The sequence below is a fragment of the Planococcus citri genome, chromosome 3 (assembly GCF_950023065.1).
Source record: "Planococcus citri chromosome 3, ihPlaCitr1.1, whole genome shotgun sequence".
NCBI classification, from domain to species: domain Eukaryota; kingdom Metazoa; phylum Arthropoda; class Insecta; order Hemiptera; family Pseudococcidae; genus Planococcus; species Planococcus citri.
Genome location: NC_088679.1, coordinates 28,448,877 through 28,470,057, shown reverse-complemented (window position 1 = coordinate 28,470,057; position 21,181 = coordinate 28,448,877). Strand labels below are relative to the sequence as shown.

Here is a 21,181-nt window from a genome sequence, read left to right as displayed (position 1 = left end):
ACAAATACATAATTGAAATTTTGAAAACGACATCAACGTGTGGCTCATTTCTCGTTTAGATAAGCGTCTGTTGAGTCAATAGAATCACCTGACTCGAAAACTATAATTTTTGGGCCCTTCTGGAACCTTCTAGCAAATTTACAGTTTTATTCGGATGTTTCAAATTGCTCTGGAAAGAGCAAAAATGACTTTCATTGCATATTACATTAGTTGGTGCTTATTTGATTAGGGAGCAGGGACCCTTTTGATTCATCTGAATTATTAGCAAGAAATTCCAAGGCCAGGAATGTCAGATCAAATAGAAACTCCCAAAATGGTTTAGATGAGGCTCTTCAATTAGCCCCAATCATTGTTTAGATCCTAAAACTCATTTTTGGCCCTTCTAGAGTGCCTAGTTTGAGACTCGTGTAAAAAATTGAAAACTTGTTGGAGGTTACAGAATTGGCCAAAAGTTGTTGCATCCGAATTGGTGGAAGGAGACGGTTGAAATGAAATGACTGTTCGTGCTGATTCGTTTCATTTAAAAAAATTTTAAAAAAACTGAAAATTTTCCAATTTTTGAAACTTTGCTAGAAATCCAAAAATGAACTTCAATACCTATGAAATTTTGGTTTTTTGGAATTTCAGGACATGAACCTAAATGTTAAAGAATCCAAAACTCAGTCATTTTTCTTCTCTATTGTAATCTGTAGCCAACGAAGATATTTCGTGGTAAACCAAGTAGCAGTATTTTTCGTATACCTACCTGTTTTCAATAGACACTCTGACTCATCGAAATGTAAAATTAACCAAGTAGAAGAATGAGGAGACAAACAGACATTCAGGAACCTCGCGATGAAAAGACCACTGAACCAAAGAATGGAAATTAACATCGCGACGTATAATACCTATCTGATTTATACAAACGACAAGCCATTAAAAAAGATCATTGTTGCCAAGTTTCGCATCACTAATGTTGAATAGGAGACTGAACAAGAGAAAAAAAGGTCTTTAAAAATCAGAGTCAATTTTTTTAGGCAAGCTATTGACTATTTTACATACTTGTATTCTCGTAACCAACACTAGCCTCCCGTTGTTTTGGGAACAAAGTCTCGAAAACGTACAATTAAGCACTAAAAACTCATTGAAGGATTTTAAAACTCAAAATATCTTCCTATTTTATGAACCAAAAAAAAAAAGTAAATAGTCGTTGAAATGAGATTTGTCGAATGATAAATTACTTTTTGAAAATCGAAATATCAGAAATTAATGGTTTTCAAAAAAAAATCTCTTCGATAAAATTCATGTTCGCATTATCAGTTTATTGATTATCTATGATTATTATTAAAATTATTAAATTTAAAGCTTCATTCATTTTAAGAATAAAAACTGTATTATTTCTGTTGATTAAAATTTTTGGTAAGCTGTGCAGCAATAAAACTGCATTCCCACCTTGACAAGCGAATGAGTACTTTTTTTCCAGTAATTATTTTTGTATATCAGGTAACTTACTACGTGTTCTCGTAATTAACATAGAGATAAAAAATATGAGCAATTTTTCTGTTTATTGTGCGTCAATTTAACGGAAAAATTGTGAAGCAAAGTATGATTTGATTACTCGATACTCGTAAGTTTATCTATACTTAAATGGCATGATACATAAATATTGCATAGAAACGTATCATGGAACCAACAGTGAAAGTGATAGCTGGCCCTTTGGAATACGGAAGCGCGCCCTTTTGGTACCATAAAACTCAAACGTTATATTTCGTGAACGTCTTTCAATCAGAAATTCATCAATACGATCCAAAAACCAATAAACACACATGTGCTAAAGTTGGTCAGCATGAATTCTTATTTGCAATAAGGTGAGCTCTCTGATGGTTGTAAAAGAGTACTCTTTGTTTCGCAGGTGACCAACCAGTCGGCTTTATAATTCCATTAGGAGATTTCGACGATAAGTATCTGCTCGGATATGGTTGTGATTTAGTAGCTGTGACGTGGGATGGGCATAGTAATCAGATTTCAAAATTGGTCAAAGTTGAAGTGGTCGAAACGAACGAGAATCGAATAAGCGATGGAAAAATAAGCCCTTCGGGCGTTCTTTTTGTTGGTAGAAGTTTGCATTTTTTAAATCGGATATACTCGTATTAAATTGTGGACTAATTTTTGGTCACTCGCAGGAACTTCTGGACCGGGGCATTTAATTTCTGGAAATTTAAGCATGAATCAAGGTTCGTTATACAGCTTTAAAAATTGCTCGTCGAAAAAATTGTTGTGTGATATTAGTATTTCGGCTGGAATGGCGTGGGATCACAATGAGAGGACTTTTTTTTACACAGATTCTCCGGAATATCGTGTAGAAAGGTTTTGTTATAATGATGAAACGTGTGAATTGGGTATGTAAGCATTTTAGTGAGATTTTTTCAAAAAAACATTCAAACTTTTTGTAATTTTCAATTTGATTAATTGATCAGAGCAAGGATGCATTTTGTACCAATTTAAAGACGATAACCTGTGCGGTTTTCCATGTGGAATAACCATAGATTACGACGAACATTTATGGGTTAGCTGTTTTAATGACGGTCAGGTACGAAATTACCTATACTCCTTGCATAAAATTAGATTGGAATGGATTTTTAAAAATTTCAATGCTTTAAAGGTTTTGAAAATCGATCCTAAAATTGGAAGAGCGACAACCAAAATTGAAATACCGCATTGTCCACAAATCACCTCCGTCGCATTCGGTGGACCAAATTTAGATGTTTTATATGTAACGAGTGCTGATATCAACATAAAAGGTAAATACAAAAACGCCGGTTCAGTATTTCAAGTTTCTGGTTTAGGTGTAAGAGGAAACTTGAGCTTGCCTTTGTATTTGATGAATAAATAACTTCCAAGTCAATTCTATGAAGTTCTTTTTTTAAAAAATATTTTCTAGTGATACTCATCATCGTTGTATGTGTGAAAAAACCAGAGTAGTTAGTTTCAAACAGATCGTTTCACATGAGGCCAAAATCGACCATCAATTTTATTCAAGCCCCTCTCCTCTTTTAGATTTGTATTTTCATACTTTTTAAAATTACGGATATCAAGTATTATGTACTCGAAGTTATAGGAAGCGGTTGGTTTTTCTAAATGTGACAGGAAAGCAAATTGTTGCTGTTGCTGATAGAAAAGGAGAAACAAAAATGTTGACCTATACTCAAATAATAGGACAAAATTGAAAACCGTTGAAAAATCAACCCAATTTTCAACAAATCTGCACTTTCGCAGAAAAATGCATAATTATCTTTTTGAAAATTGACCGAATTAAAACATTTTTGGTCATTCTGGAGCCTTCAGCGCAATTTTTTATTTCTTCAAAATTTTAAAATTTCTCCAGATGGCGAATTTCACAATTTCTGGCCATTCTGGAGTCTCCAGCGCGATTTTTAAGTTGTCCAAAATTTTAAAATTTTTCCAGAAGACGAATTTCACCACTTCCGAGGCATTCTGGAGTCTTCAGCGTGGTTTTCTATTTTTACAGAAGTTTAAAATGTCTCCAGAAGGCGAATTTCATCATTTCTGGTTATGCTGGAGGCTCCAGCTGGATTTTTAATTGTTCCAAAATTTCAAAATTTCTTCATAAGGCGAATTTCACCACTTCTAAAGAAATTCTGGAGTCTCCGGTGCGATTTTTAAATTCTCCAAAATTTGAAAATGTCTCCAGAATGCGAATTTCACCACTCTCGAAAAGTTCCAAAGCCTCCAGTGCAATTTTTATTTTTTCCAACATTTTAAAATTTCTTCAGAAGGCAATTTTCGCTATTTCTGGTCTTGCTAGAGTTTCCAGCGGGATTTTTAATTTCTCCAAAATTTTGAAATTTCTCCAGAATGCGAGTTTTATCACTATCAAGGCATTCTGAAGCTCAGCGTGATTTTTAATTTCTCCAAAATTTTAAAATTTCTCCAGAAGGCGAATTTCACCACTCCCAAAGAGTTCTGGAGCCTCCAGCGCGATTTTTAATTTCTCTAAAATTTTAAAATTTCTCCAGAAAGCGAATTTCACCATTTCTGGTTATTCTGGAGTCTCTAGTGCGATTTTTGATTTCTCCAAAATTTTGAAATTTCTCCAGAAGACTAATTTCACCACCTACGAGGCGTTCTGGAGCCTCCAGCGCGATTTTTAATTTCTCTAAAATTTTAAAATTTCTCCAGAAAGCGAATTTCACCATTTCTGGTCATTCTGGAGTCTCCAGCGCGATTTTTGATTTCTCCAAAATTTTGAAATTTCTCCAGAAGACGAATTTCACCACCTACGAGGCGTTCTGGAACCTCCAGCGTGATTATCAATTTCTCCTTAATTTCAAAATTTTTGCACAAGTTGTGGAAATCAATTTTAGCTGCTGAAAAACGAGCTGTGGTTTATTCTCTATCTGTTTGGAGGGTTTGTTATCCACATTTAAGCTGATTTCCAGTTTGGTCATATCGAGTGCGTTTTTTTGACCAAATAAAGAACAAAATTCAAAGAATCAAAAACTTTCTACTCGCGGGAAATGTTTGAAATTTGCACGAATGGTACATTTTGCACAAAACTAAAGCCTCGAGCTCAAATGTCAGTCATTTAGGAGCCTTCAGTGCAATTTTTAATTTCTCCACAGTTTTGAAATTCGATCAGAAGGAATGACATGGTGAGCTAAAAGATCCACCTGTTACTCATCCTAGATCTGTTTGATGAGTTTATCCACATTTGGCTCGATTTCCAGACGGATAGCTCGAGTATAGGTATTTATAAGAAAAATATTCAATATTTTCCGTTCGTAGGGAAAATTTTGACATTTGCATGATTGACTGTATCTTATCTAAAATCACACTCCCTCCTCCTGAATCTAAATTTCAGCGTGTCGAGTTATTCTAAAACCTCCAAGGCGATTTTGAATTTTTAGAAATTTACCAAAAATATAAAAATATCAATTTAGGCAGGATTTTATTTAGTTAATTCATTTTTTCCATTATCAATTTTTGTTGAAAATTAGTTCTATATACCTATGTATACAAACGCAAGAAAAATCGCTAAAAATTATGAACTCTGCGGGAAAATGCACTCAGTCTTCAAAAATGTAAAGAATCCTCTATATAGTTGAGAACTCATGACTTCAAAATCTACGTACTAAATTGCGATTTTCTTGGTCAATTTAATGGGAGGAGGGGGTGGGGGGCTAGCTGCAAATCATTTCAAGGTTTGTCCCTAAATTATGGCTCTAAATGAGATGTTTATGAAAGGTGGGAAGAGAGATAAAATGAAATAAAATACTCCGGAGTGTAATAGCCTGCATTTTTTTGTTGGAAAATCAGTCTATAAAAAGAGTAAAAAAAAAAAAAAAAAACGGAACACACACTACCACACTGCGAAAAAAACCTACATCTAACGAAAAGTAAATTAATCGAAATTGTGACCGATGGAGAGAGAGGGAGGAATGGAGGAAGACACCTAGCGTAAATCACTAGGTATAGCAAAACGACAAATGGCAAATTGCTGCAGATTTATCTTCGCGAACTACGACGACGGACGGACCCAACACGGATGCTAATTTTCCACTTGATTTAATGTCACCTTTAAAAAGAAGAGGGAAAACGCTCTAAGGTCGATTCGGCTGATTAGGTAGGCTGAGTGACGAAGATGACGAAAAGTGATACAATTTGGTAAGACTTACTTGCGTTTTAAGGCCTCTAAAACAAATATCGATTTTGAGTCTTTCTTCTTCTGTGATTTCGGAGGTATCGACGCTACTGCTGCCAGACATGGAATCTGAACCAGCTATCGAGCCGCTGTTATATCTGTAATTATCGTATTTATCATTGATTCGCCTAACAGCTTCATCGGGCCAGTTTCGGTTTTTCGGTTTGACGATTTCGCAAGACGCATAAGGCTTCTCTTCCAGATTACCGGGAGGCATTTTCTTTATATATCTGTAATACATAAGAAAGAATAACATCGCGTTTAGATTTTTGTTCTCGGAACAGGAAAAACCGTAGCACATATTATTATTATTGTACTGTATTCTTAGCTGTACTTCTAGCGCACTCGTACCTACATACGCATACGCAATTACAGGATGAAGAACGTGGAATGTGGAAGTGTTATTTTATTATTGTATGTGAGAACTTGCACGTCTCCCTGATGACCGACCCACCTGTGACAGTAGACGTTTTAAATACACTTTTTTTTTCACCAACAAACCGCGCGTTGTGTTTTCTCGCGGTATGAGAAACTTGCCTTAAATGTGTCTACCTATCTACACCTTCTGTTGTAGCAGACCTGTAATATTTTACAGTGTTTTCCAAAATCGTCGGCGATTATTGTTGCAACATGCACCGGAAAATGGCGATACAAATGTGGGAAAATTTCAAGTACTACGTACGCGAGTGCATTATTGCATTATTCGACCTGTATACGATTCCCTAACTTGAAGGCTTCGTTTAGTTTGCTTAATCCTCGTAATTCGTGTATATCGAGTACCTGTATACTTCCAATCTTGTATTTAAATTGAACCGTATCGAGGTGAACTCGGCTTATCGCGCCTTAATATGTAAATATCCTCTCAACTCTCGACGATTTACTTCAGAAAATAACAATCGAGTAAAACCAACTAGACCGATTACTAAAGTTTACTATACGATTGTGTAATAGGCATAAATGTGTTAAAATTTAACTAACTTTGAATCGAGCCAATTAAACTAATTACGCGAATGGAGAAGTTTGCTGTAAAATCGTACCGATTCTTCTAAAAATTTAATTAGCTGCGTAATTTCAATAGGTGAGCTGGTGAGGTGTTGATAAACATGTCTCAAATTTCAACACATTGAGATCGTTCCAAATACAGCGTTGATTTGCAAAGGTGTTTTTATTGTTTTGTTTTTGCTAACGAATGAGAGGGAAATTGGAGAAATAAATTGAAAATGAGGTCGAAACGTGCTTGGAAAAAATTTTCCATTGATGAAAATAGGTATCGGGAAACATTAGATCGATGTTGAATTAAAAGTGATGAATGAAGGAGCTGTGTTGAGTGGAGTTTGTATTTTTTTTTTCTATTTATTAGGTATGATTTGAATAGTGCGGTTGAAGTGATCGACTTGAGAAAAGAAAATGTGCAGGCAAATAGTTTTAATCTAAAATTAATGACTTGATGAGATTGAGTCGAGAAGTAGGTCTTCTTTAGGGTTCCATGTCATCGTTTGATGACTGTGTTTTCCACCAAATACCCTGCTGTCATAAATCCTGTCTTCCTTCTTATTAAGTATTAATCCTTTGAATCATCCCGAGCAGTTTCACTTTCACATCCCTTGATATTGTGATGGTACATATAAGAGTAAGTAAACAGTATACCTCCGATCTAATTTTGCAAAGTCGCCGAAAATTTTTCGTTTATTACTGGTAGTCTTTCTTAAATTACCAGATTTTTTTAAAAGTGACTTATAGGTAAGATAATCTGTCGAAAATTATTGTTTTTGTTTTGCTTGTAAATTACAGGTAATTTTTTGGTAAATTACAGGTAATTTTTTGGTAAATTACAGGTAATTTTTTGGTAAATTACAGGTAATTTTTTGGTAAATTACAGGTAATTTTTTGGTAAATTACAGGTAATTTTTTGGTAAAATACAGGTAATTTCAGGGACTGAAAGCTAGCCGAAAGCTGAAAGCCAAAAGCCTTAAAAAGCCGAAAGTTTCATATTTTTCACCAAATTTTGGAAGTTACAAGCTAGCCAAGTTTCATTTTGAAAAAGTCAAAAGCCAGCTAGAAGTTTCATTTCATACGGCTTTTTACTAAGCTTTTTTTCATGGTTTTCGTTACTGTTTTATTTCTACTAACTGAATTTTTTGAAATTTTCCAAGTAAATAGATTGAGAAATTGGGCTTCGATGCTCCGAAGTATCAATTTAACATTCTAAAAATATGAAATTTTTATTCGTTTACGAGAAAACTTGAATCAAAATTCAACACTTTTATTTTTCATTCTAGAATTTAATACTTTTCATTCAAAATTTCAGCTTTTAGAAAAGCCGAAAGCTAGCCAAAAGCTAGCCGAATTAATTTCAAAAGCCAAAAGCTAAAGCCAAAAGTTTCAGTTTTTTCTTTTGGAAGTTAGAAGCTGAAAGTCAAGTTTCATTTTGAAGCTTTCAGTCCCTGGGTAATTTTTTGGTAAATTACTGGTAATTTTTTGGTAAATTTTTTGGCATATTACCGGTAATTTTTTGGCAATTACTGGTTATTTTTTGGTAAATTTTTGGTAAATTTTTGGTAAATTTTTGGAAAATTACTGGTAAATTTTTGAGATAATTACTGGAAATTTTTTGGTAAATTACAGGTACATTTTTGGTAAATGACAGGTAATTTTTTGGTGAATTACTGGTTAATTTTTTGGTAAATTACTGAGAATTTTTTTGTAAAATTAAAAATACTAGTATTTTTTTGGTAAGTAAAATACTAGTAGGTATTTTTTTTTGGTAAATCACCGGCAATTTTTTTTTGCAAATTACCGGTATGTAATTTTATTTCTTGGTAAATTACTGGTAATTTCTGGGTCCAATACTGGTAATTTCTGGGTAAAATACTGGTAATTTCTGGTTAAATTACTAGTAATTTCTGGTTAAATTACTAGTAATTTCTGGTTAAATTACTGGTAATTTTTTTTGGTAAATTACTGGTAATTTTTTGGTAAATACTGATAATGTTTTGGTAAATTACTGGTAATTTTCTGGCATATTACTGGTAATTTTTTGGCAATTACTGGTTATTTTTTTGGTAAATTACTGGTAAATTTTTGAGATAATTACTGGAAATTTTTTGGTAAATTACAGGTACATTTTTGGTAAATGACAGGTAATTTTTTGGTGAATTATGGTAAATTGTTTGGTAAATTACTGGCAATTTTTTTGTAAAATACTAGTATTGTTTTGGTAAATTACTGTTAATTTCTTGGTAAATTACCGGTGTGTAATTTATTGGTAAATTACTGGTAATTTCTGGGTAAAATACTGGTAATTTCTAGTTAAATTACTGGTAATTTCTGGTTAAATTACTGGTAATATCTAGGTAAATTACTGGTAATTTTTGAGTAAATTACTGGTAAGTTTATCAACTACTCGTAATTTTTGGTAGTTACTTGTCATTGGTCGGTGTGACGCTCTCATTTAGAAGTATTTGAATTTTTTATTTGCATTATGAACATATTTTTTTTTAAAAACTTGAAAAAAAAAATAGGAACAGACTCAGACTGAAGATTGTCTGCCAAAATTGAATTAGTTGCATACAAAAATCGAAATCTGCTAATTTTTAAAAATTTGCAAGCCAAAAATTAATTAGATGTTTATACCATTTCAATAGTGATAGTAATCTATTGTACTAGAGTATTCCTGCTAAAAATGTTTGCGTGACTAATTACATATCTTCAAAATTGAAGAAGGAAATTTGATTCAAGTTTTCCAAATTTGGGGTAAAATTTGGGGTGCCCTGAATTATGAAAATTCCAAATTTTCAAATTGTGTTTGTCGCTTCAATTTTGTAAATAGGCACTTTGACCTCCCCCCTTCTCCCCCGAAAAAAAAAAAAACAAATAAGCCTGTAGGACTAGGGTGAATTTATGAATTAATAATTACACCTTCAAGTTCAACTTCCAATATTTGAGTAGGTAGATAAAATAGTTTAGTAACCTTATGAAAAATATATCAACATCTGACATTTGGCCAATTTCACCGTTATCCCTGCTCATCTTGAAAAATGAGCGAAAAAAGTGCCATAATTGTTTGATTGTTGACACATTTCGTCGGAGTAAAAAATTAAAAAAAAAGATATAGGTAGCATAAAAGACGCGACATTTCAAAGCATCCGACACGACAGAATAGGTAGTCAAAGATACAATACACCTATTGCTTATACACGCCAAATACGAGTATCTGGAACAATTTTCATACTACATTGTCCAGTGGTCAATGTGCATAGATGAGTCTATGTGGCCTAATTTATGGTACTCGTACTCGTTGGTGTAATACGTATTTTGGTGACAAACTCATAGTGGGTTATCAATTTCAGTCTTTTATACGATGTAGCGAATTGATAAGTGCTTTGTTTACACTGATGGTTTTTTCCTTAGCATAATGGGCCTACTTTTATGGGTTCTTCACGCAGCAGAGGTGACGGTGAAATTACCCGAAAAAGATAACTACTCGGACTACTTTCAGTTGAAGATAATTTTTGTCAATGGTGATCCTAGTAAATCATACGTTTTAGATGAGAAATGTATAGGTGTAGGTATAGGTTACCTTTCAACGTAGCCATCGGCTGAAATACCAAGGCTGCCGGCAGGAGGCCCCTGAAGAAGTTTCTCTCTTGCAGACTGAGGAAAAAAATTACATGCATAGTGGTCGGCTATCTCGTACGAGTAACCTCGTCGAATAAGAGACAAAAAATTACGACCAAGTCTGTATAAGACAAGATAAGCAGATACTTACAGATGCCGAAATCATAACTGACTGTAAACATACATGGAAACTTTTCCATTTTTCGAGTAGGTTCCTATCATTCAATTGCACCGAATGTATACCTATACTTAATGATGCATCTGACACATAGTCCATCAAATCATCAGAATATTTTGCATAAATACAGATGCGAATTTCATTCGACCAACTTGAGAAGCTGGTTGAAAAAAAAATCATATCTGCGGGCGTAAACGCGATACATAGCCTTCTTTTCAAGACCACAACAACCTGATGAATGGGAATCGCCAATAGCCGACGCGTCGTTTCGGTGATGTATGATAATTCGTGTTTATGATTTATAACAACATTTCATTTCGCATTTTGACCAACCAGTCGCCATTCCCGCGCAGGTGAATAGGGTTATTTTAATTAGGAATTTCGCACACGTTAGAAGAAGAATACTTACAAAAAAAAAACACTTCGTTCAAGGTGAAATATTCTTCTCGTGTAGCGTTGATTGGAATTCGTATTGCAGATTTTCTAATACGTAGTATTGGGCGATGGATTTTCATCTCTGTAGATCAGACCAGCAGACATCATACTTGAGACTTGAGACTTTTACTTTTTATATAAACAAGATTTATCCATCCGATTATCGCGAAACCAGAACGAGTTTATGATAGAGGAATTTTTAAGCGTCGAGCAGTTGATGAAAATCTACTTGATTTGATTTGTGTTATTGATCTTTGATTGTATGATCGTGTTTGTTTGAATGTGTGGCTTGAATTATTAATAGGTGTTGTTTTTTTTTGTGGAGGAGTTATGATAAGTTTATTTACTCGAATATCCGGATTTTTTCTCGAGTTTTCAAAAGCTTGACAGAATGGTACTCTCTAAATTTGAAACAGTCAAATTTCACTAATTAGCGGTCACGACATTTCGCCTTTTTAAAAGCAGTAGTTTTTGATTGCAAAACAGTAGAAAATCTACTAAATTGGTCAGTCAAAATGATTTTTTTATTGACCAATTCAGTAGACTTTTCACTGTTTTTCAGTAAAAAACTACTGCTTTTAAAAAGGCAAAATGTCGTGACTGCTAAGCAGTGAAATTTGACTGTTTCAAATTTAGAGAGTAGAAAGTCATTTTCGAAAGTTTGGTGTAATTTCAGCAATTCGTTGTTATTTTTTCAAGTTTTCAAATTCACTTCTTAGATTTGATATTGTTTTCAGAATTTTGGTTACTAAAGTACCTAGCTGTTTTGAAAAATTTCAAATACTCAATTTTTTCAAATCTGAGATCTACCTACTTCTTGAAGAATAAAAGAAGAAATATTTATAGGTACTTAATCAAATATCAACTAGTGAATGATTTTCGAAAGCATACCCTTTTTCATTATTTTCTTCGTGGGTGCATTACTTTTGCAGTGTTGGAGTTGGAAAGCCTTGTCTTTTTGGCTAAAATTCAGCAAAAAATAGCAAAAAGTATCGCATTTTGTCAAAATTCCCAACACGTCTCGTTTCTTGCCAAAAATTGTTTAACATGGTCGCTTTTTTGTCATAAATCCTCAAAAAGCCCTACTTTTTGCTGAAATTGAATTGCTGTCGTTAAAATCGTCGACGTGTTGTTTTTTTTATAAAATTTGGCAAAAATGTTCACTTTTTACTAAAATTGTTAAAAAGTCTCTCTTCGGACCTAAAATTACCGAAAATGTCAATTTTTTCCAAAAATGCCAAAAAACTCCATTTTTTTTGCTAAAACGAGCTGAATTTCCAAATGTCTCACTTTTCCCAAAAATTCCCCAAAAGCCATGCTTATTGCTAAATTAATTGTTGAAATTTCACTTTTTACCAAAAATTCCAGTCCTTTTTTTTGCCAAAAATGTTCACTTTTTTGATTTGACAAAAATGTTTTTTTACTGAAATTGTTAAAAAGTCTCTCTTTTGGACCTAAAATTACAAAAAATGTTAAATTTTTCCAAAAATTTCCCAAGAACCCTGCTTTTTGCTAAAATAATTGTTAAAATTTTGCTTTTTACCAAAAATTCCAAAAAGTCCTTTTTTCTGCCAAAAATGTCTGCTTTTTACTAAAATTGTTAAAAAGTCTCTCTTTGGACCTTAAATTACCAAAAATGTTAATTTTTTCCAAAAATCCCAAAAGACTCCATTTTTTTGCTAAAACGAGCTGAATTTCCAAATGTCTCACTTTTTCCAAAAATTCCCCAAAAGCCCATGCTTACCTATTGCTAAAATAATTGTTAAAATTTCGCTTTTTACCAAAAATTCCAAAAAGTCTTTTTTTTGCCAAGAATGTTCACTTTTTTGAATTTTTGGTTTGACAAAAATGTTCGCTTTTTACTAAAATTGTTACAAAGTCTGCTAAAAGGGGCTAAATTCCCAAATGTCTCAGTTTTTTCCAAAAATTTTCCAAAAGCCATGCTTATTGCTGAAATAATTGTTAAAATTTCGCTTTTTACCAAAAATTCCAAAAAGTCTTTTTTTTTTGCCAAAAATGTTCACTTTTTTGACAATAATTGTGCAAAATTATCACTTTGTTTGCCCAATTACCATAAGGCTCAACTTTTTGCTAAAATGTCAAGAGTCTCAGTCAAGTTTCATTGTCGCCCAGGCTTTAATTGGAATGGTTTTTTTTTTGTTGATTTTTTTTTACATTCAATTTAGGTAATTCAAATGATTTGTTTTTGTGATTTTTTTTACTTTGAAATAAAAAAAAGAGAACCAGATCCAGAGCTTTGAATTTTTTTAGTAACCTGCTACCTATTATACCAATGTCATTTCATGACATTTCTAGCATTATGATCGAGTCTCGTTTCTATGAGACTGACAAAATAACACCACACAACTCGTCTAGAGGCATCTCTATTCTTGAGTCGTTAGCCATGAAGACATTTTTCACTTTCTCTCGAGCTTTGGTATGTACATTTTACGACTTTATGGAATCGATTAATAGGTCTGATTAAATATCCAACTTGCATAAAGGCGGTTCGGTTTTTTCATAAATAAAGAAACGAATCCACCTTGTTTTTGGAATCGGTTGATAGTGTTCTTTAAATACACGAGCCCGCATTTCTTTAGACACTCCGACGTTGTCATTATCAATTAGAAAAACACGGAATTGCTGACCAAAGCGCAGCACTGTAGGTACTACCGGTGAAAGAATTTTTTACGAGGATATTAACGATTTATGAAAAAATTTAAGTTAGTTATGTAGGTAAACGATTACTATGTTGATTATAGCTAATGTTGTGTAATTAAAGAAGAAAAAACGCGTTAAAGGTAATAAAAAAATAATTTTTATTCGCGCCGATCGTGTCGATACAAAATTAATTAACTTATACCTCCGTTACACTCTGATAATGCTATTATCAAATACATACATAAATATACGAGTAATTGATACAACTTTAATTTTTCCACCAATAAGGGGGTAATAATTAGGTACCTAGTTTTTCCTTATTGTTTTTTAAAGTAACTTTCTCCGGGCGAGATTCCAAATTGAAAAAACTTTTTGGGAAAATTATTTTACTGTTGGTGTAGGTACTGTAGGTAATTTTATACTGTTCTCGAATCGAATTGAAATCACACGAATGAACCAGCGCTGGTAGGACTTGGAAGCGTGTATAGAATCGATACGATCTTCGCAATAAATAAACGCCCACACGTGAACCTGGTTATTTGACTGGTACTTTTGCTTTCTGAAAACCTCTACTTATTGCCAATGGTGATAATTAAATTAATTAAACGCTTCATCGAGATCATGAATTTTGCAATAACTGGCCTGATAGCGAATACTGGATATAGTGGATGGTGCAGTTGTATACTCGTACGAGTATATGTCGGTGGACTTCTTAAATAGTGAAAATTGTCGAATTAGAAAAATTTCATTAGAAACTGGTTTGGTTTGGTCGTCATAGGTAAGGTATAGGCTATATAAGTAGTAATTACATACGCTGAGAGGAAAAGAAAATAATTGCGAAAACTTTAGGCTTATTTACAAATAATCTCGACAAAGCTGCGACGACGACGACGATTGATTCGAAGAAATTTGTACGCAATTTAAATCGTATGGTACTCGCAATGTATAAAACGTGACGAATTTTTAATTTTTTTTTGCTATAGCTCGTTTTGTTAAACGATATGTGTATTTTTGGTGAAGTACTATACACGCCATGTGGATTGTGGGTGTATGACGTCATCTGTACATTATAATGTACCTATTCGCGGTTAGTCATGAACGATGATTTTTTATTCATTGCCGTTATTGCCACGCCGCCGAGTCGTGTGTAATTAATTTGGTTTATGAGGTTTTCCCGTTTTCCTCTTCGATGTGGCGAAGAGAATACCACTCGAAATGCGAAGAAAGAGGAAGACGAAGAGGTACCTCTACGTTGAGCTGCTTATACCTGTTTACACATGTGTCAGGATGGGGTGGGGGGTGAGAATATACGATAAGCTAATTATGGTGTTGCGTATTGAAGGGTTATTGTAGGGTGTGATATTATTGGTCGTGGTATTTTCTGTGTGGTTAATTTTAGAGTGTTGGATGATTTTTATCGATGTGGAAGCGATTTGGATTTTTTTAGAGATTAATTTGTACGTTTGTATGGAAATCACGTTTAAAGACGTGCTGGGTAATTCTAGCTAGACGAATAGTTGTAGTTGATTTTTAAAAATTGAAGAGTGTACTTGAATTTTTTTACAACTTGGGTTTATCCAAAAACCAAAAAAAAAAAAATCAGAATCGTGAGAGATGAAAAAGATTTAAGAAGTACAATTTGATCAATTGAGTATTTAAAATCATAAATAAAATTAAACTAGACGAAATCATGCATCATCAATTTTCATCTCATAACCTGAAAAGCTTTTCGATATTTGAAAAATTATGTGGAAATTTGCTTAAAATCGAAATAAAATTTTTTCTAAATTTTCAACAAACCTATTGAAAGATTGGAAGTCACTTAGAAGCTGTGAAAAATCCTCTAAAGCTGGAAGAAATTATTCAAAAATTCATACGATTTTATTTGAAGAAGTTGAAAATTTGAGTGAAAATGCTTCCAAAATCACGAAGAAATGTATTGAAAGAATGTGCCAAGGATTTGGATCCAAATTCTTAATGGTTCTTCTGTTCCAAGTGGATTTTATGGAGATTTAGAGGTGAAGGAGGGCGGGGGTACGGAATTATTAACGACAATTTTGTTATTTTGTTATTTTTTCAGGTTAGGAACAAAAATAAATGGATTAAAAAAATTATTTTAAAAGGATTTTTTGCCATTGAATTTTCCAACACTATTTTTAATGTTTTTTTGTTTTTTAAAGTTATTTTTTTAAATATAATTTAACTGAGATTTCTGAAAGATAATTTGAATGAAGTTCCATACTTTTTAAGAAGGTTCATTTTATTTTAAACGAACTTCGTCACGAGATCCAAAAAATTGTAGGATACTTTTTCATTTTGGAGAGATAATATTCAAACGATTTTTTTGGCAAAATTTCCAATTCGAAATGTAATGTCCATGTCTGTTCCATAATTTCAACTTTTCTCCAATTTTCCATGAGATTTTTCGGAATGTGTGCTCGAAAATTCTTCTCAAAATCTCAACAATACATATTTACCAGAAGCCAAAAAACTTCTTCAGAAAATTATTTAACACAGAATAAGCTTCGAAAATTGTCTTAAAATCTATTGAACTTGAAAAATTCCTCAGAAATTGAACGAAATAATCACAAAATGGCAAACTCGTCTCGAAGTCGAGCTATATATACTCGAAACCATCCCAATATTGCCTAAAATTCACCTTGAATGCGATTCAGAAATGATGCAAAACTCAAAATCTTTCTGCAAAGCTCCCAAAGCTGTTCAAAAATACTTTCAAGATCAGAAGTCACTTCAAAATTTTTTAAAAAATCTATTCAAGTCAGAAAGTTTTTAAGAGATCTCTTGAAATCGCTTGAAATGGGAAATTTATCCAAAAATCATTTGAAAATTAATCTGAAATTAATTTCTCGTAGAAATCGATTCAAAAATTTAAAACTCATACCTATTATAAGTTGCCAAATGACCCTTAGAAAATCCATTAAAAAATTGTACGTGATGACTTCTTCGGCTCGTGAAATTTGTTTGCAATTTTACTTAAAATTGTGTAAAAAATGGATCCAAAAATTTTGACCAAGTCCGCAAAAGTCCATTTAGAAAGAAAATCCTCAGAAAATGTGTAGGTAAGTATTCCAAATCAATGATCTATTTCGAAATTTTCTGGAAAGTGTCTCGATGCAAGAATCAGTTCAAAAATTGAGAAATCTTTCAAAAGTTATTTCAAAATTCATCAAATGTAGAAAAATTGACCAGAAAATACTTCAAAATCAGAAAAGCGTTTCGAAATTGGGATAAAATTGACTGAAAATTGAGAAAACATCTTTAAATGATGCAAAAATCCATTTTTATAGAGAATGGGAGAAAACAACCACTGATTGAAACAGTGTCTGTCCCAAACACAGGTGATCCTTACCTGTGTCTGAAAACACACACACATTCTGAGACAGTGTCTGTCCCAAACACAGGTCTTTACTTGTGTTTGAAAACAACCACTGATTGAAACAGTGTCTGTCCCAAACACAGGTCCTTACCATGGGCCTGAAAACACCCACTGACTGAAACAGTAAGTCCTTACTTGGGTTTGAAAACATCCACTGACTGTGGGTGTTTTCAGACCCAGGTAAGGACCTGTCAGACACTGTTTCTGAATGAAACAGTGTCTGTCCCAAACACACGTCCTTACTTGGGTCTGAAAACACCCACTGATTGAAACAGTGTCTGTCTCAACCAGAGGTTCTTACCTGGGTTTGAAAACACCCACTGATTGAAACAGTACCTGTCCCAAACACAGGTCCTCATCTGGGTCTGAAAACACCCACTGATTGAAACAGTGTCTTTCCCAAATGGTGAGGATTACTGTACGAAAACGGTAGTCGATTTGAAGACGAAATAATTACATGAGAAATCTCCTCCCCTCTCCTCGCCCTCTGATTTGTCAAAATGGCATCACTAATTTTATGACATGATTTTGAGATAAACACTTGATTTTTTCTGTACCTTTGGATCATTCATTCTGTCTGTACACATTTAGATTTACCAACAATTTTATCATAATTTAGCTTCCCATCTTCTCCTCGCAGAAAGTTCTTTCATATGTAATGATTCCTTTTATCGAACTGGTAATTATTACCCATGTTCATCTCCCTAAAACAACACCGCTCTAATCGATTCCTCAGTTATTCATTTGTATAAACAAATTATACCGTCATAAAATCGAATCAATTCACGATACACGAGCCCCATTGCGGAAGTTACATTAGATACGTCTAATGTGCAAATTTACATCCTGTATTCATTATGATAATTCCACGAATTACTCGAATATGCAGCTGGAGATCACCTTGTAATTATAAACGTGCTTCGGTGTACCATGACATTGATTCATAGACCATAGGATCGCGACGCTGAACAATGAAAAAATTCGGCATAGTGATGGTGTTCCGTTATGTACACGGGTACAATACATACGGTATCTATTACAATAAAGGTGCCCTAGCTCATCTTCATTTATGAGGAAATACTCGCCCAGGTTCATGTTACTCGTAGTCTTGGTCTTCTCGACCAACGAATAGAGGTGAAAAAACCGAAGAAATATGCATATTTGTGCGCTTCGTGCATGAACTTGAATTTTCTCACTAAGTATTTTATAATTACTCGAGTTTTTCAGTCAAGATTCAGTTTATTTTTAAACAGTCCGTAGGTACCTATACCTAGGTTAGGTTAATCTGTAGGCACATAAAATATATACATGCAGCGGGCGACGACGACGATGTACATTATAAGTGCATCGTTTCCATTTTCATTTTCTATTTTATTAATTACAAGTTTTAAAATACGAATAAGAAGAGTTTTGAGAGTACAGAAGAGTGTTGAAGTTGAGAGTAGGTAGGTAGGTATACCTATATGAGAGAAAGTTAGAACGTCGAAAATTGTATCATGCTCGCATGTCTGAATATTGGCTACGTTGGTCGGTGTAATTGGTATATCTGGACTAATACCTGCATTAATTATTAGTTAATCGTTATAGGCATTAGATACGAATTAGAAGAAGGCGAGTATCTTATATAGTATTCAATTTACATAATACTACGTTCTTTTTCAATTGGTACAAAATTTTAATACCTTATCACGAACATTCTTCGATGGTGATATGTTCGAGGTGTGTTTGAGCCCCTGTTATTTTTTCTTTTCATTTTATCGAATTTGATTAAAATTATTACCTTGGTGGAATTCTATAACCGTTGAATTTATAGCTCTATTGTTGAACTTTATTACAGAGTGCAGTTGCATGCGGCGCGGTGGTGCGGTGCGTGTTTAACAAGATTCAGTGAGGAACTACTTTAACAGGTAGTTTTTTTTTCTTACCTCCCTGGCCTGCTCTCACACAAACTAACCAAAACACGATTAGGTACCTGTATACGAGAAATTATTATCATTTGATCATCGTATCGGGTATAGACGATTACATAAAAATATTTATGTGCTGTGGCGACCGACGGTGGTTAAGCCCATCGGTATTACAGTAATTTATAAACTAACCCTTTTGTGGTGTTGCCATGTACTGTATTTCAATATCGTATGATTTTGATACCGAGTTTGTATATTTGACTAACTATAGTCGTGACTAATGAGGTGACAAATTCAACGGATTCTCAAGCTTGGGCTCGGTTGATGGTAATTTGTGAATGATCGAATGTCGAATAAATAAGACGTTAGAGGAGCATGGAGAGTCGGTATTGACGTTGGTAAATGTCGTGTAAATACGTATTTGCCAGTTCGAGAATATATATATATTATATAGGACATTCGATACATTTTGTGTTTGTGCAAGTTGGATGAATATATGTGAAGTAGTTTTTGGGTATAGATTTCTGACTTCATAAAAGTATAGGTAATAGAAAATTGAATGAAATTCAGATCTCAGAAGAGAGAAAAGATTAGCAAATGAGTCAAAAAATCAACTTTTTCAGAAGTACATACGTCAAAATTTGAAGCAATTTTTTAAAAATTCTGCATATTAATTTATGTGACCAAAGCTTGCGTGATTGGAGGAGGGGTGAGGTTGGGTTGGATTAGAGGATTAGAGAGGCACTAGAAGATCTTATCCAAAAAATAAGCGAATTTTCGAACTTAGCACCTTCAGATATATATTTCAACTTAACCCAAACAAATGTGAATCTAAAATCTTTTCTCTTCGTAAAATTGATACCAATAATTATGAACATTCAAATTGATAATACCTATTTACCTTGGAAAAGAGAGTCAAATTTTTAACGAATTCTTAAAAATTTGAATGGTATATTTTTTATTAAAAAAGTTGAAAGTTGATAAAATTGAGGTGAAAAACTGAAATTTGGTTTAACAGTTGGAATGCCTTATTTTTCAACTCTCAAATTGATTAGTGGAGATTTTGTGTATCTTTGAAGGCTTCTTTTTTCCTGTTGATTTCTAGATTTCCCATTTTTGAGAAAATTTTCATATTTTTTTGTTGGAAAAATAACTAATTTTTCACTACTTTTTTCACCACCTTTTTCTCTACTCGACCCCCCCCCCCGCTCCGATCCATACACAACAAAATCAAGTGTTTCACGGGAAAATTTAAAAAAAAATTGAAATTGGAAGAAAATTTGTATACAAAGTACATACACATTTTTCAATTTCAATCAATTTTTTCAATAATTTGAAGGTTTTTGTTAACGCCTTTGAACAGGCCACTTTTTAGAAAATCTAAAATTTCTAAAATATATCCGAAGGCTCCAGTACAGCCTGAAACCACCTCCAAAAACGACTCAGCATATTAAAAGTGGGGTACTAAGTAAATCTCATTTCAACAACTCAATTAGGTAAAATGTTGTGGAAATTCCAATTTTCAAAAATCTGTTAAGGTACTCCAGAACTACCACTCAAAACCGTTTCCAATCGATTTAGAGGGTCGAAAACTGGGCATACACCAAATTTCAGCTTTTTCAGTCTATTTGGTAAAACTTTGATTTTTTTTCCATTTTTGATCCGTTTGATTTTTGTAAAAATCCATTAAAATCAAAATCGTTTGTAAACTCGAAAATTTGATCTGTTGTTTCCAAATTCGTATTCGGAAAAAGATCACGTCAATTCAAACCTGCTGGATAATTATTTCAGTTGATTTTCAAATTCCGCGATTTTAGATTTTTCTTTCTAATTTGCTATTGAAAATGAAAGGACGCAAGTGTAGAAGTGACTTACCTACGTAACTGTTCTCGTAAGGATTATAAAATAATATTCTTATTCTCATACGCCAGGCGAGTTCATATTCTAATCATTTTTGGAAGGAAATTTGTACTCACCTGAAACAAAGAAAAATTAAGGTGGATTAGTTAGTTATAAAATTATTGATCAATCAACAGATATACACAAATTATGAAATAATAATGGTCGAAGGCAGAAGTGAAAATTCTGACGATATGGACGTTCAATAAAGAGCCAGAAATGAATAAATAAAGTGCCGTAAAAATTGTAAAATTGGTTGTTAAAATCACTCAAAAATATCAAAAATTGATGGACCATCACAAAACGTCCTAAATTTGAGAAAATGTTTCATTCGGGTAAAATTTACACAGACTGCTAAGATTATTGAAAAACATCAAGAATAAAT

At 33.2% G+C, this 21,181-nt stretch overlaps 2 protein-coding genes and 1 long non-coding RNA gene across 4 annotated transcripts in view; 2 read left to right on the top strand and 1 right to left on the bottom strand.

Annotated features, from left to right (window-relative positions):
- The window catches only part of LOC135839603 (uncharacterized), a 241,553-nt gene that overhangs the window by 114,660 nt on the left and 105,712 nt on the right, over window positions 1-21,181 (top strand). The gene's annotated exons all lie outside the window — the stretch shown is intronic.
- The window catches only part of MESR3 (misexpression suppressor of ras 3), a 54,398-nt gene that overhangs the window by 7,578 nt on the left and 25,639 nt on the right, over window positions 1-21,181 (bottom strand). The window contains exons 2-3 of one of the 2 annotated variants that reach the window (XM_065355698.1): window positions 20,773-20,873; window positions 5,676-5,931 (exon numbers count right to left, since the gene is read on the bottom strand). In XM_065355698.1, coding sequence (XP_065211770.1) covers window positions 5,676-5,918 — 243 coding nt within the window. In that variant the 5' untranslated portion in view covers window positions 5,919-5,931; window positions 20,773-20,873. The remainder of the gene's footprint in view (window positions 1-5,675; window positions 5,932-20,772; window positions 20,874-21,181) is intronic. The other variant, XM_065355697.1, reaches the window with a different exon arrangement.
- On the top strand, window positions 1,663-2,874 carry LOC135838723 (regucalcin-like). The gene is made up of 5 exons (XM_065354471.1): window positions 1,663-1,819; window positions 1,892-2,098; window positions 2,163-2,378; window positions 2,457-2,569; window positions 2,642-2,874. Exons 1-5 carry the CDS (start codon window positions 1,663-1,665, stop codon window positions 2,870-2,872), a joined length of 924 nt encoding a protein of 307 aa, XP_065210543.1. The 3' UTR covers window positions 2,873-2,874.

Bases quoted from the DNA above. Each gene is read 5' to 3' on its own strand.
- LOC135838723 (XM_065354471.1), top strand. From the start codon at position 1,663: ATGGAACCAACAGTGAAAGTGATAGCTGGCCCTTTGGAATACGGAAGC. The intron at 2,379-2,456 runs GTATGTAAGCAT...TTAATTGATCAG, and splicing joins TGATGAAACGTGTGAATTGG to AGCAAGGATGCATTTTGTAC. The intron at 2,570-2,641 runs GTACGAAATTAC...AATGCTTTAAAG, and splicing joins GCTGTTTTAATGACGGTCAG to GTTTTGAAAATCGATCCTAA.